At 43.9% G+C, this 16,952-nt stretch overlaps 1 protein-coding gene across 2 annotated transcripts in view; it reads right to left on the reverse strand.

Moving 5' to 3' along the window:
* Positions 1-16,952, reverse strand: part of usp9 (ubiquitin specific peptidase 9) — a 442,510-nt gene that overhangs the window by 347,732 nt on the left and 77,826 nt on the right. For both annotated transcript variants that reach the window (XM_072513863.1, XM_072513864.1), the window contains exon 2: positions 10,300-10,553. In XM_072513863.1, the coding sequence (XP_072369964.1) occupies positions 10,300-10,395 (96 nt within the window). In that variant the 5' untranslated portion in view covers positions 10,396-10,553. The remainder of the gene's footprint in view (positions 1-10,299; positions 10,554-16,952) is intronic.

The following is a 16,952-nucleotide window of genomic DNA, read 5'->3' on the forward strand; positions in this document are numbered from 1 at the left end:
GCAATTCAATGGGCAGCACGGTGGTGCAGTGTGTTAGACCTGCTGCCTCACGGCGCCGAGTTCCCAGGTTCGATCCCGGCTCTGGGTCACTGTCTGTGTGGAGTTTGCACATTCTCCCCGTGTTTGCGTGGGTTGCGCCCCCACAACCCAAAGGTGTGCAAGGTAGGTGGATTGAACACGCTAAATTGCCCCTTAATTGGAGAAAATTAATTGGGTACACTAAATTTTTTTTTTTTTTTTTTTAAACAAAACAAAGCATTCAAGACTTTCTATTGGGGACTGTACACCCACAAGCCCCCTGACTGGGTGAATCAGTTCCTCGGCAGACTGGGCATGCAAGCTGCGGAGGACAGCAGACAGGTGGAGCTGGAAGCACCAATAGAACTGGGAGAGGTCATGGAGAGCATCAACTCCACACACCCGATGGGTTCCCGGCAGACTTCTGCAAAGCTCATCCCGTACCTGTGGGAGATGTTTGCAGACTAACTGGCGAGGGCCACCCAAAAAAACAGGCCCAACGGAATGCTGATCATACAGACCTATTTCAATATGGACACATAAATACTCAGAAAAGTCCTGGCCAAGAGACTGGAGAACTGCATACCAGAGGCGGTGGAAGAGGACCAGACAGGCTTTGTTAAGGGTAGACAGCTAACTGCAAACATTAGCCGAATGTGATACTGACCCCATCCAGGGAGAGAACACCAAAGGTGATGGTCTCTCTGGACGCAGAAAAGGCATTCAAAGGTACTTGCGGTGACGGTGATGTGCGGAGCAGAAGCACATCAGGTGGCTCTCCTCCAAACCAGACCAAAAAGGCACTTTTAGTAGTATTTTGCCCAAAATTCAATGGCCAAACTACCTCAATGAGAAGAAAAGTGTTGACATAATGTGTACCTTCGTTTTGTATAATGATAACAGCCACCTAGTTTTGTTAAATATTTTTCATTTATTTTTCTGTTATGTAAAAATTCTGGTTGAAAAAAGTTTTAATGAAAACTATTTTAAAAAAGAAAAGAAAACAACCACAAGCGTTTGCTGGCAAACGGGAGCTCGAGGGGCAGAAAATACAGTAGAAGTGGCGGAAAAAGCCACGAGCAGCAGGCGGGCGAGGCGACGGACCCACGAGGCGAAGGAGCCTTGACCGCCCAGGAGGGAGACCAACTACCCTAGCATCAGCATCCCCCAAACCACCTTGAGACGGATGGAAGAACCTCCTCATGAAGGAGCTGACCGCCATGAAAGAGGCCATCAGGACAGAAATCCAGGTGGTGGTCAAGGCGGCGGTGGCAGAGACGACGGCCACCATGCAAAAGGTTATCAATGGGCTGTGGAAGAAAGTGGAGACAAGGAGCAGCCGATCCTCGACCTGGAGATGGCCTCGACGTACTAGAGCGACAGAATCGTCACCCTGGAAGCCGAAGTGAAAAGGTTGGTGGCACCCAGGGGAACTTGAGGGAAAAGTCGAGAACCAAGAGAACAAGCCCCGACGACAGAACATTCGGATGGTGGGCCTGCCTGAAGGTATAGACGGCAGGGATCAGACGGGCTACGTCGCCCAAATGCCGACTTAGTCGGGAGAAATTAGCTTCCCAACGCCCGACAGCTCGACAGAGCACACAGGTCACTTAGACCAAGACCCAAAGCCAGAGAGCAGCCGAGGGTGATCGTTGCAAACCTCCACCAATACCAGGATTGTGAGGGAATCCTGCGGTGGGTGGGGTCAGATGAAAGCGAGCACCTGGGAGGAACAAGATGGTGCCGCAAGCAGCCACTTTGGAGGGTTCCTGGGAAACGGGAAACCCCGGAGTGTAGGAGCGCACCCACAAAGCATACTCAAAAATAGACTTCTTTGCTGTGGGGAAAGTGGTGCTTCCAGGAATAGTAAGAGCTGAATATTCCGTAATAGTTATCTCCAGCCACGCTCCACACTACATGGACGCGAGGTTGGAGACAGGCCGTGCCCAACGCCCCACGTGGAGGTTGGACATGGACCTACTGGCTGATAAGGGCTTCTGCCAGAAAATATCTCCAAGCCAGAGGCGAGTACATCACAAATAACCAGAACAAGGAAATCTCAACTTCCACGCTCTGGGAGACACAGAAGGCGGTAATTAGAGGAGGGATTATAGCCTACAAGGCACAGAGAAGAGAGGGTGGTCAAGCAACTGATCGACTCCATTCTGGAGGTCGACAGAAAGTACTCCGAGGCGCCGACCGTAGAGCTTCCGGCTGAGAGGTGTTGAGAAAAATGCAAAGGTAACATTTGAAACATGAAGGTCTGATGGAAAAAACCCCAAGAAACATGAGAAAAAGCAAAGTAACAGAAAGGATCCCATTGAAGTAAATGTAATGAAATGCTAAAATGAAATAGCAGAAGGCGCTCGAAGAGTTAACTGCAGACAAAGGTTCTTTAGAAAGCAGACAGCCATTATCACACAGGCCTTGAGATAAGGAAGCAGTTCATGCTGCAACTTAAAATCTTTAGTTCAAGAAATTCTTGTGAAAAATTAAGTTTTAAGTTAAATAAAAAGAATGAGTTTTATACCCTTTAATAGAAGCTAATTAGTTTAGCAAGCAGTTGATTGGAATTATCAGAATCTTAATTTTGAATAATTTGAAACATTTAAGAATACAAGAAAATACAATACTTCCAAAAGATAAGGGAATGAAAGACTGGAATGCCCCAGTATAATTAACAAGGAAACCTCCCTTCCAGTAAGCTGGCAGACCAAGGTCAGGTTTACACGAAGGCCCTCTCATGATATTATGAGGACTTGATGTGGAATCACATGGACAGGAAAAGTATTGCGATCAGGAGCAGAAGAAAAAACTTTAGAATAACGTCATGTAATCAGCAAAGCTGTTTTAAAGGGGATATATATCCTAGATCGCCCCCAGCCAGGCCCTCACTCTCAGCCTGCAGGGTGATTTCGGTACATGGGACAGACAGAAGACGAAAGCCGAGAAGAACCATAGAACAACCGGGAAGAGACCAGCAGATAAAGGAGAGAGATTGTCGAGGAGGCCCAGGAAGGTCTGATCAACCGACCAGGAGAATCCAGAAGCAAGATCTTTTTATTTTTCTGTAAAGACAGTGATTTTATCTTTTAAAAGAAAAAATAAAATAGCTTAAAGTTTAAACCTGAAACAGTGGTTTATTACAAAAGTCTACTTTACTTATCTAGCAACGCAGGACCCAGGATCGAGGCTACTAGGTGGTAAGTAGATAAAATTCTTCTATGAAGATACGGGTTATCCCGGGGAATAACTTGAAACAATAGTTTGACCTGAATAGCATCCGTTAATAAGTCTGCATAGGAGTCGGGGAGTGTGAATCCCTGTCCACCATTTAGAATCTCTTGAATTCTAAGAATAGTGGTGAGGTTTAAATACAGAGGAAAAAGCTACAGATGGACTTTAACCTGCTCTCCACCAGGAAAAGCAGTGCACCACCTCCGCCAGACACAAGGGACCTTCTGTGAACTCAGGGAAAAGGCTGGCCGTCGACTGGCTCACCAGCTGAGAAAGTAGGCAGCCACGAGAGAGATCATAGATCATAGAATTTACAGTGCAGAAGGAGGCCATTCAGCCCATCGAGTCTGCACCGGCTCTTGGAAAGAGCACCCTACCCAAGGTCAACACCTCCACCCTATCCCCATAACCCAGTAACCCCACCCAACACTAAGGGCAATTTTGGACACTAAGGGCAATTTATCATGGCCAATCCACCTAATAGGTGAGGCAGACTGTTAACTGAGCAAAAAGAGGTCAACTGAGTGTTTGAGGCCTTTTACCGAGGACTGTACACCTCCGAACTCCCAACGGGGACACGGGGTTGAAACGGTTCCTTGATGTACTGAACATGCCAGTCGTGGGAAACAGACGGGGGAAGCTGGAAGCACCGATAGGATTGGGAGAGATCATGGAGAGTATCAGCTCCATGCAGACCCAAAAAGACAAGGACCCGAGAGAATACAGATCATACAGACCCATTTCACTACTCACTGTAGACGCAAAGATACTCACAAAAGTCCTGGCCAAGAGATTGGAGAACTGCATACCAGAGGCGGTTGCAGAGGACCAGAGGGGCTTTGTCAAGGGTAGGCAGCTAACTGCGAACATCAGGCAGCTGCTGAATGACCCCATCCGGGGAGAGAACACCAGAGGTGACCGTCTCCCTGGACCCAGAAAAGGCCTTCGAAAGAGTCGAATGGAAATACCTAATTGAGGTACTGAAGCGGTTTGGGGTGGGGGTGGAGTTCACCTAATGGGTGAAACTCCTGTACAACGCCCCCAAGTTAAGCATTTGGGCCAACACCACCAACTCCGAATGCTTTCAACTACACAGGGACACAAGGCAGGGATGCCCACTATCCCCGCTTCTGTTCACCCTCGCAATTGAACCCTTGGCAATCGCTTTGCCGGATGCGAAAAGCTAAAAGGCCTCCAAAGAGGGGCAGAGAGCATAGAGTTTCGCTCTATTTGTAAATATCAGAAATGTTTTAACTGTTACTCTCTAAAAACTGGAAGCTACCAATAACACTTAAAAAAAAAAAAGGGCCTTCAACAGATGGAAGTACCTCATTGAGGTACTGGAGCGGTTTGGGCTAGGGACTGGGTTCACCTCATGCCCTCAAGGCGGGCATTCAGAACAACACCACCAGCTCCGAATACTTCCAGTTGCACAGGGGCACGAGGCAGGGATGCCCACTATCCCCGCTTCTGTTTGCCTTGACAATTGAACCCCTGGCAATCGCCCTGCGAGATGCGAAAAGCTGAAGAGCATCCAAAGAGGGGGCAGAGAGCATAGAGTATCACTCTATGCGGATGACCTGCTCCTCTACGTCGCGGACCCACAGAATGGCCTGATAGCAATCATGCAACTGCTGGACGGGTTTGTGGCCTTTTCGGGCTACAAACCGATCCTGGGCAAAGTGAGGCATTCCCGGTGAACCCTAACGAGGGAGGGAGAGAGCTGGAGGGACTACCATTCAAACGAGCCAAAACATATTCCGCTAGCTGGGGATCCAGATAGCCCAAGACTGGACACTATAAAGGCTTCTGGAGTACATGGAAAATCCTGATCTAGCCCCTGGACCATCCTCCAGGGACAATCCGGAGCTGATCCAAGAACCAACCACCACAGCCGACTCCACGTCAGCACCTGGGCCATCCAACATTGAAGAATCTGAGCCAGTCCCAGAACCATCACCATAAATGACCCCGTGTTGGCCCATTGGACAACCAAGCTTGGGCAACTCTGACCCAGCCCCCAGTCCTAATGTCAGTGTCAGCATCTGACCGCAGCAAAGGTGACCCACCAAATGTTACAAGTGTGGTCCTGGCAGCAGGTAGGATTGTTTATACCATCGGAACTGCAAAGTAAGAGGCCATTTGCCCCATCGTGTCTGCAGTGGCCATGAAGCACCTAACTACTCGAAAACCATTTTCCAGCACTTGATCTGTAGCGTTGTATGCTATGGCATTTCAAGCATTCATTTGAAGGATTCTTAAATGTTGCGAGGTGCCTCTACCACAATTTTAGGCAGTGATTTCCAGATTCCCCCACCCACTGGGTGAGAAAGCTTTTGCTCAAATCCCCTCTAAACCTCCTGCCCCTTCCTTAAATCAATGCCCCCTAATTATTGATCCTATTACCAAAGTTTCTTGCTATCTACCCTACCTATATCCCTCAATTTTGTACACCTCAATGAGGTCCCCCCTTAACCTTCTCTGCTCCGAGGAAAACAACCCAAGCCTAACTAGCCTCTCTTCATAGCTGAAATGCTCCAGCACAGGCAACATCCTGGTGAATCTCATTTGCTCCCTTTCTGGTGCAATCACATCCTTCCTATGCTGCAAGGTCAAGAACTGCGTACAGTACTCTCGCTGTCGCTCAACGAGCGTTTTATACAGCTAATAAAGGCAAGTGCTGCCTTCAGGGACCCATGAACAGGCATCACAAGATCCATCTGGTCCTTTGTACTTCCTCACGCCCTACATCTCATTGTGTATTCCCTTGCCTCGAGTAATCCCAAAAGACAACACCTCCCACCATCCCATCCCCCCCACCATACACATGCCGCAGCCCCCCCCCCCCCCCCCACCCCCAACCACACACACACACACACACATGCAGCCAAGGCGTCCAGAGAAGTCACTGCAGGAGTAACTGCTTGTGAAAACAATGTTCCTACTTGAAAGCAGGTCGCCGAAACAACCATGCATGTCAAGCCATAAGTCCTGCAACAACCCTGAGCAGTATTGACAGTGCTGGCATGTCAAATATGAATTGTGTTCAATCTATTTTTATTAACATTGATGTCTAAGCTATCTGAATGATTTGGTGTGATTCTGAATGGAAGATACAGAACATAAATCAATGAATTTGAAATGTGTGGATGTCATGCCGAATCTGAAATGTACATGTGGCGAATAAATTTAGCCTTTGTTTTGGCTGCATTGTAATCATTGATGAATATTAACTGTACCTCAATGATTTGGATATAATATTGGATGAAAAGGACAGTAAACAGAATTATTATACATTTCTGAATGAAATTTGATTTTGCTTTCACAAAAGTTGGCCATTTCATGAACTGGGCAAGTTTTCCAATGCCCATTTCATGAACTGGGTGGTCAAAATGCCTGTTTTATGAACTGTGCAGTCAGGCTGCCCATTTTAAGAAATGGACAGCTTCACAAATAGGGTGCAACATATAAATCAATTCAAACGGTCAGCAGAATAAAGGAAAGTTGACAGTTAATTTAACATGTCAAAGTTTTCATAAATGTGAGAAGTCACAATTTCAGCAACTTGACTCACATTAGGCTTTTCAAAACATTTGGAATTATATCCAAACGTTTTTACCCAGTACCACTACGTATCATACAGAGGGTGACAAATTATTTGTGAAACCCAAGTAGTCAGATAAATATATCCAATTAACTGTTCCTTAGTTTAAATGTAATGTGCAGAATGCAAACTCCAACTTGATGCGACTAAGTTGCGAACTTTGAGATGGGGTGCCAATGGACAACCTGCTCTCGTCAAACAAAAGAATTAAAACAAGGTCAGCAGGTTCATAGTCATACGAAAAGATTACCAGCCCAGTTTTCCCAGTAGCATAGCATGCACAAGACAAACAATAAAGCAACTGATAAAAATATAAATTTCACAGATGTTGCCCGTTCCCCTGAATTATGTGGACTTTCAGCCTCAAGAGTTGATAGACAAGAATATGCTCAAGACAATGCTGTTAACAAATTTCCGCCTTGCATTCAAACACTAAGTTTATGGCAAGCAATTTTGGACTTTTTCTATGTAAAAGGAGTTACACAAATGAAGTTTGTTCTTCACATCCTCCCTCGCGAGATAACTCTCCCTTTCCAAACATTTACCCACCATTCTATCCCTCTTGACCCTTACAGCTTGTGTTTTATTACTCTTGCTTCATATGGGTGGCATGGTAGCACAGTGGTTAGCACGGTTGCTTCACAGCGCCAGGGACCCAGATTTGATTCCCAGCCTGGGTCACTGGCGGTGTGGAGTCTCCACATTCTCCATATGCCTGTGTGGGTTTCCTCCAAGTGCTCCGGTTTCCTCCCACAAGTCCCAAAAGACGTGCTTGTTAGATCAGTTGGACAGTATGAATTCTCCCTCAGTGTATCCGAACAGGCGCTCGAGTGTGGCGACTAGGGGATTTTCACAGTAACTTCATTGCAGTGTTAATGTAAGCCTACACATGACACTAATAAAGATTGATTATTATTAGATATGCATCCGGTCACGGACTATCACAGTCTTGCCTCATCCATGTCTGCCACCAATATAGTTTTTGTCAATCTAGGCAGAGAAAATTCATAGCACTTTTATCTTTGCCTCCTTGTAACTGCCACCCCCACAAGCAAAGGGCTACTGCTGAGTCGAGAAGATGCTCAACCCCCTCAATCGCAACAATATTATTTGGCAAGAGAATCACTCTAAAGTTGTCACATGTCTAAAATATAATTTGGTGGAGCAAAGAGGAGAAAATACTCCAGTAATTTCATAGTCAAAGCCCTGAATCATGACTGATCACATTGCCATGAAAATTGAATGGGAAATTATTAAGAACACAAGAAGCTGAGAACCAACTGTGACCAAAAGCATAAACAACAGAATAAGCTTGTGCAGAAAGGCAGTGTGTGACCTAAACAAGATTTTTTTTAAACGTCTCCCATTGCTCATACACGGACTTAAAGAGCAAGTCCAGTATTCATATGAAGTAGATACAATGGGCAGCATGTTGGCTCAATGGTTAGCACTGCTGCCTACGGTGCAGAGGACCTGGGTTTGATCCTGACCAGGGTCACTGTCTGTGTGGAGTTTGCAAATTCTCCCCGTGTCTGCATGATTTCACCCCCAGAACCCAAGATGTGTAGGTTAGGTGGATTGGCCACACTAAATTGCCCCTTAATGGGGAAAAAAATTGGTTACTCTAAAAAATGTTTTTTTTTTTTTAAAGTAGGTAATGGAATCCAAATGTTCTGGGAGAAAGAAATGATAGAAAGGATTGGTCGTAGCAGACTGGGGATAGAACATAGAATCCCTACAGTGCAGAAGGAGGCCATTCAGCTCATTGAGTCTGCACCGACCCTCTGAACTAGCACCCAACCTAGGCCCACTCTCCCATCCTATCCGTACAACCCAACCTAACCTTTTGGACACTACAGGCAATTTATCATGGCCAATCCACCTAACCTGCACATCTTTGGACTGTGGGAGGAAACCGGAGCACCCGGAGGAAACCCATGCAGACACAGGGAGAATGTGCAGGCTCCGCACAGTGGCCCAGCCTGGAATCAAACCCGGGTCCCTGGCGCTGTGAAGTAACCGTGCTACCATGCCGCTAACATCGAACGGAGGGAGCAATGATGCATGGGAAAGGCTGTGGCAGCACCAATCTAGCATTACTTTCCCCTCATTAAGAGGAGCATAAATATGAAAGGAGTGTCCTTTTTCTTCATGTAGTGGGATGTTACAACTTGTCAGGACGAGTTGCTTTCAGCCAGAGGAAAAGATGAACAACTTCAATTCCAGCTGCACTCCCAAGATGAGTATATGCTTTGAATCATACAATTATTAACAAGGCCATTCAGCCCATTGTATTTGCACCAATACTGAATGAGCAATTTCCGGCCATTCTCTCGCCTTCTCCCTGTAACCCTGCGCATTCTTTTCAAATAGCAGTCCAATCCCCTTTTGAGTGCTTCAATGGGACCTGCCTCCACCACAGTCAAGCAATGTATCCCAGATCTTATCAACTTGCCGTGTGAAAAGGTTCTTCATTTTGCTTCTTTTACCAATTATTTTAAATCTGCACCCTCTCTTTCTTGTTCTTTTCACAGGAGATCAGTTTTCCCCCCCATCTGCTCTGAACACTCCCCTCATGGATTTGAGTACCTCTAACAAATCTCCTCTCAGCCAGGTCGATATGGTAGTGCAGTGGCCCCAGGTCACTGTCCATGTGGAGTTTCACCTTCTCCCGCATCTGCGAGGGTCCCATCACCACAACCCAAAATGTGTGCAGGGTAGGTGGATTGGCGACGCAAAATTGCCCCTTAATTGGAAAAAATAAGAAATCTCTCTCAGCACCCTTTCCCCAAGGAAAACAGTTCCAACTTCTCCAAACTATCTTCATAACTGAAGTTCTTCATCCCTGGGGGGGACCATGTTCATTAATCTATTCTGCACTCTCTCCAATACCTTCATACCCTTACTAAAATGCACTGCCCAAAACTGGACACAATGCTCTAGCAGAGGCCAAATTCGTGTCTGGATTAATGTCATATGCAAGTTCCTTGCTTCCCTTAGATTTCTATCTTATTGCCTCCAATCCTACTTTCTATTATAATTGTAGTCCAGCAGCATTCCCGCTGAGTCTGATGCATTATGTCATACACGTGTCCGAAAATAGATTCCTGGAACATCTGGCCTCGGTACATTTCCCCACTTCAACTGGCCTCACAACCCAACATACAAATATACATTCAGTCAACTGATCAGACATCCATGGAGAGAAAAATGCAGAGTTAACATGGCAACTCAGAGTCCTTGCATCAGAACCAACATTTTCTGTTTTATTTCAGATTCTTTTTGGCAGGTGGAGTGAGAGTCTGGCTTTGATGAAAGAGTACGTTTCAGAAAATTGAGTTTTGTGCAGATCATTTCAGTTAGGCATATAATCGGTGGTACATTAAAATTCTCTGCCGTCTACAAAAACAAATGTGAAGTACTAACGGTCGAATGCTTACCTGATTCTGTGGGAGAGGAGGCTGGGACTGTCCATCAGGCGCCTGGCCCTGGTTGTCATTCCCTCCTACAGGAGAGCCACGGGTCGTGGCTGTCATACTCGACACAGGACAGATCTTTGCAATTTTGTCTGGCTATGTGGTTGTTGAAAGAGAAAAATGCACTTCCTCCTCAATGAAAATGAGAAACCAATTTAGATCTGTACATAAAAGCACCACCTCGAGCCCAGGTTGTTTTGCAGAGACCATTGCACAGCCTGAAAAAAGCAAATAAATTAAATTAATTTGTACAATTAATGAAGTTCCAACGCTGAAAAATATTCAACATATTTTTTAATTGATCATACCATCATCAATAATAGAATATAACCAATAACTGGGATCTTTGGTACTTCCCACATGTGTATCCACACACAAGATAAAAACCAACTGGTGGAAAGGCATAGACCATCAGTACTACTGCTACATTACGGCAGTCCAACAAAACACCTAATAGAAATACACCAATTAACAACTGCACCCAAGTATGATTCAGTGACTCGAAGAAAATGTACCATTCTTCTCCAAAACATGGAGCAAGTCCCTACGACAAGACATTCTGACAGAAATTATTAACATTCAAGTGGTTTGGAGCGAACAATGTCCAAGTGCAAATATGTGGATGGTACTAAGGCACATATACCAGAACCTCAAATTTGGTGTAAAAACAGTCAAGATCAGCAGGATCAACAGTAAGGGCACAGTAATTTCCACAATCCAGGTAACCTATTCATGTCAAGTGACTCATGTTGGAAATTTAGTGATGGGGAGAGCAGCAATCGGCTTGGTTTTCACACTTAGTTGCCCTCATCTCCTTTGCCCTCATCACATAGTCAAGGGTCATATATTAAAAGCAGTAGCTTGAACAAGGCTGTTGAGGACAGCCAGCACGCGCACGTACGCACACATAGGTAACAACCCCAAGAAATAATAATCCAGAGTAGAGCTAGTAAAATTTAAATGGTGTGGGAAGGGGGGGGCAAACGGGGAATATGAAGGCCTCGCCCCAAAACAATGAGACAACTCAGCATTCCCATAATTCAACATCAAAAGGTTCCTATTTAACCCCGTTTCAACAATGCAACCAACTGTACCCACTGCCAATCTAAACAGCGTAATGGATATTTATATTATTTCTCTGGGGGCTGGTTAGCTGCAGTGGCTCGACGGCTACGGTGTAGTTCAGAATGTCAGCTGTGAAGGCTCAATTACTATCCAGCTAAGGTGGACCTGGGACATGCCTCCTCGCCCTGTCTGCGTGTGGAATGCAACAGCAAACCACCAATGATAAAAATAACTGCTAAGCAAATGCCTTAGGACGAAGCAGAGGCAGACAATGACCCAAGGACCTGTCTTCGGGCAGATCACAAACATCATACCTTACTTCATATTTTAACTTCAATGTTACATGGTCATGCTTGGCGTTACCACAAAGGTCATATTTCCAGAATACAGATGCATTGGGCACCAAAGAATGTTTAAAACATACGTCTCCTCATCCAAGAATTTCCCCTGGGAACGTTTCAAATAGAGACCCGTACATTGGAAGGTTAATGGAAAGACTCTGGAAATATGGACCATTTTCCGTGACTTGGCAGCCTCCTCTCGATGAAAGCAGGCACATACAATAAAATTCACCATGGATTCCAACATGCCGCTCGGCTTTCAGCCAACTGAGAAAGTGTGTATCTGCGGCCCAGGATCTCAAACCCGGCACAACTGTCATAGTTAACCAAGCAGAGTAAACCCTGTGCTCATATATGCTTCAAATACTTGAGAAACTACGGCCAAAGCTCTGGAGAAATTCAAGAATCGAAGAAATAGGAGTCGTCAATTTGGTCCCTCAAGCTACTCCGCCAATCAATAAGATCATGGCTGACAATGCAACCTGAACCCCACTTTCCTGTCTGTCCACCATAACCTTCAACTCTTGTCCACATCTGTTTGTACTTTTCTAAATCTATCAGTTTATTCATTCCCTTAACCACAGATCCAGTAAACTGAATATTCAACTGCTTTTACAAGGAATTATGTGAAAGTACAATATTAACTCGTGGGCCAAAATGTGGCAAAACATTTCCTTTTCCATTCTGGATCCTGTAACAAATTAAGATTTTGGGAGATCAAGTAATAATCTGAGTAATAGGGAGCAATATCTGGTTATAGCAGCGCCTAAAATGGTAAACCAGAGAAGAGTTTTTTAAAAAACGGCAATTACTTCAGTCATTAACACGTCAGTGTGAACACCAGACAGATAAGGAAATAATCAGCTTTCAGCATCTACAGAGAGTATGATTAAAACCAACTAGGTGGTGCAGGCACAGTGGTTAGCACTGCTGTCTCACAGCGCCATGGACCCGGGTCCGATCCCAGCCCCGGGTCACTGTCGGTGTGGAGTTATACACATTTTCCCCATGTCTGTGTGGGTCTCACCCCCATAACCAAGATGTGCAGGGTAGGTGGATTGGCCACGTTAAATTGTTGATTAAATTGGGAATTATTATTTATTTATTTTTTAAACTAATAGACCATGAAGGTTGTGATCATCAAAAAAAAAACCCTATATAATTACAGGCAGTTGTCAGATAACGGCTCACACAATAGCCATTAAACTAATTAAGTTTTGTTTTCATCACTGAATATATTACTTTTTTTTTTAATTTAGAGTAGCCAATCATTTTTTCCAATTTAGGGGCAATTTAGTGTGGCCAATCCTGCACATCTTTGAGTTGTGGGGGTGAAACCCACGCAGACACGGGGAGAATGTGCAAACTCCACACGGACAGTGATCCAGGGCCGGGATCAAACCCAGATCCTCAGCGCCATAGGGGGCAGTGCTAACTGCACCGCGCTCACTTAATACATTACACATGTGCAGGACCAGTTTACTGCAAATATTTCAAACTGACTCCAACCTATAAAACACAGTTCTTGTGTTCCCAAACTCATTTGAATCGTTTAAGGGGCGCAGGTACTCAATTTATTTAAAAAAAATAAAATATAAGAAATAAATTCACAGAAGTAGGTACAGAAAATGCTCTGGTCCTGTAATTCATCAGAAAAAAAAGTTAAATTCAGAACATATGAAGGGGAATCAACAAAAGAAAAGCCAAGGGGAGGGTGAAGTTAATCAAAAGAGATAGCAATATTATTTTAGATAGGTAAATAAAAAGCAAACTAAAGGGCAATTATTGGTGAAAAGGGACATTTTAAGCAGTATCAAGACACGGTAGAGATGCGTAGTCCGTCTGCTTTGGTTTTCAGTGTCGTAGTAGAAGTGAAATAGAGGTGAAACTATAGGTTACATGTGAAAGAAAATTGCTTTAATGCAAAAAAAAGTTCAACCCAGAAGTGCACACATCTTAGAATGCTAAAGTAAATAGTTAAAGCTCCAAACAATCTTTCAAACCCTGATGCAAATGGAAATCATGTTTGCACAGATATACAAACGTAACACTTCAAAAAGGAGTTTTAAAAATGTTACATGGGTAACTAGATATGTTAGTTTCAGATTTATAGTAGGTAAGCTCCATGAGACCACAATACCGAACAAAATTAATACACTGAAGAGAAATCAGTATAGTCATATCTGGACAATTTAATGTAGAGCTATGAGGCAATAACTGCCCGTATTACGAAATGTAACTAATATTACCTGTTTATTAACATTACATGGAGGGTGAGTGAGGATTCCTACACCTGATGCCAGAATGAACTTAACATTGGGGAATCATGTCACACAGATTGCTGAATCTGAGTGATTGGGATTAAAGGGAGTAACTGGAGTATCAACTTCAACATTTTAAAATAAATCTATAGATATTATGGGGAAATTTAATATTCCACAAATATAAAACTAGCTTTTCAGGGTGGAGGGGTTGTTCAGCAATATTGACATCGTAAACAGAAAAACACAAGTTACTTGTCATTCAACATGACATAAATTTGTCCATGCATTTTTACAGCGAGAATAACTGCATTACAATTGACCTCAATAATTTAAAAATGCTTTTATTGAGGATTTTCATATTATACAGAACAAAGATAAGTGTGAACATATACCCAAGACAAAAATATATATAACTCGGTCGTCTTCAATTATTTACATTGGCTGTCTTCCATTATTTCCAAAGGTTACGGCTTTTTGTCTCACGGAGCTTACATTGATTAGTGATTTCCAAGACTTTTATTTGTAAGGATATCAATGGCATATCCAGGGCAGCACGGTTAGCCCTGCTGCCTCACGGCGCCGAGGTCCCAGGTTCGATCCCGGCTCTGGGTCACTGTTCGTGTGGAGTTTGCACATTCTCCCCGTGCTTGCGTGGGTTTCGCCCCACAACCCAAAGATGTGCAACTTAGGTGGCACGCTAAATTGCCCCTTAATTGGAAAAAATTAATTGGGTACTATAAATTTATTTTAAAAAATCAACGGCATATCTCCTGGACCAATGAAGAATCAAAACAGAAAGCTCTGGATTTATATTTTTAAACTGTGAATGTGCAGTTGCCAGAAATTGCTATCAGTTTCAGAGTACTGAAGACTCACGTGAGAATTTTGTTGCCATTACAACCACAAATTTCCAGCAATAATATGCACGTAGGCTTTTGAGAAGAGGACTATATCAAAAACCGCAGACACCATAAAAATAGGGAACATAATGAACTATGATGTGGAAGACTGAATTACAACTGGACAACACCCAAAATTGCATAGCAACCCTTCATTCAACACACAAATACTAATCAATTCCAGACAAAAATGTGTCCAGATCCCAAAGATCTATGCAAAGATCCACAAGTCCCAAAATATCAAAGCTAATAGAAATCATTGCTTAGTACTGAATTAGAGATCAGGAGAACAATCTTCCACCAGTACTCCTCGATTGTTCAGCTCCAAAATGAATACAAAGACAAGGACTCTCACATGGAAAAGACATGAAAGCGCACACAATGCAAGATACATTAATTTATTCAGCATTTCACCCAACATGGAAAGAGGAATCACAAAAATGGAACAGGATGAAACCCTGAGTAAGATAACAGCAAACACCATCATGAACTTGTAACTCCAAGACTGCATTCAGAAATCAACATCGAGGGAATCAAAGAGGCATTATACTCAGATCCTCAGTGCACAAACACTCAATGAAACATTACAAATGCCCTTGCAATCAACACCTGCAAATTATCTCCATGTTAAAATGAGATCATACTGAACTCTCAAAATTCTGAAACCCGTATCCCAATTTGTACCAAATCCTGTTCACTCATCAGCCACGTTCGCTGATCTACACTGGCGCCTTTCTAGCAACTCAATTTTTAAATTTGCATCCTTCTTCTCAAATCCCTCCAACCCTAATCCTGTCTCTGTAACCTCCAAAATATCTGCACTCCTTCAATTTTGGTCTCTTCGTCATTCTGATTTTAGCATCTCCACCTTTGCCACGTTTGCACTAAATTCTGGTCTCCTCCCCCCACGTCTCCCGGCCTCTTCTCCCCACACCACCTTTGAGGTGTTTAAACCCATCTATGATCAAGTTTTTAGTCATCAGTTCTATTATCCAATATCAAATTATGTTTTTTAAGGCTATTCACCACCAGGGCTGTTAAACTATCCACAGTATAAATGCAAGCTGTCAAACATATATCATTGCACACCCACATCTCACTGATGCCATTCAGATCTGCAGCAAGCTCCAAGTTAAGATGTCAACTAGAACACCATGTTCCATGTACATTCAGCACCCTTGAGCCAATACCACCCCTCACCGTCACCACCCAAGTGGCCAGACACAACCGTCAACAATAACTTGGATTTATATAGCATCTTTAATGCAGTAATGCAGCCCATAGTGCTTCACGGGAGCAGAATAAAACAGAACATGCCACCTTCTGCTTTAACAACCAAAAAACCCATTTTACAGGTGTACTCCCTCAAGCATTCATTCAATTTCCCCAAACCTAGAGACAAATAGATTTTTAGCTCCCACGGGTTTACTTCCAATCCTTTCTTCTTCCAGCCAGGTAATCTTTCACCCCACAACTGTCATTCACAGTGATGGCTTTTCCTGGCCTCCTCTCTCTAGTAAGATGTCTTACAACACCAGGGTTAAAGTCCAACAGGTTTGTTGCAAACGCTAGCTTTCGGAGCACTGCTCCTTCCTCAGGTGAATCATTCTCCGTCAAGTTCTCCCTTTAGAACAAGCTACGGCAATCTACAGACCACGTTTCAAATTATCAATTTGGATTTTTTCAACCAGAGCGCAAGCTCCCACCCGCATTCCTGCACCGTGAACCATACAGACGTTTGGCCTCTAGTTGCACTCGCTCTCCCAGGTTCCAGCAGACTATATCTGACTGTTTCAGGGATATCTGAGAAACCCTTCCCCTTTCAATCTCCACAGCAATCTGAAACACATAGGCCTTGTCCAGGAAAATGCTGATTAGCCATCCTTGAGCACCCAATTCTCTTAAACTTGGAAGTCAATGGACTGTTTCAATTCTCAATAAATTCCTGGGGACTTGAGATGACCAGGATGCTGTAAACACAGCATTGTCAACAAACCATTGCTGTAAACAAACCATTGTCTCAAAACATGAATACCTTATACACCTAC

This window comes from Scyliorhinus torazame, chromosome 8, assembly GCF_047496885.1.
Source record: "Scyliorhinus torazame isolate Kashiwa2021f chromosome 8, sScyTor2.1, whole genome shotgun sequence".
NCBI classification, from domain to species: Eukaryota; Metazoa; Chordata; class Chondrichthyes; order Carcharhiniformes; family Scyliorhinidae; genus Scyliorhinus; species Scyliorhinus torazame.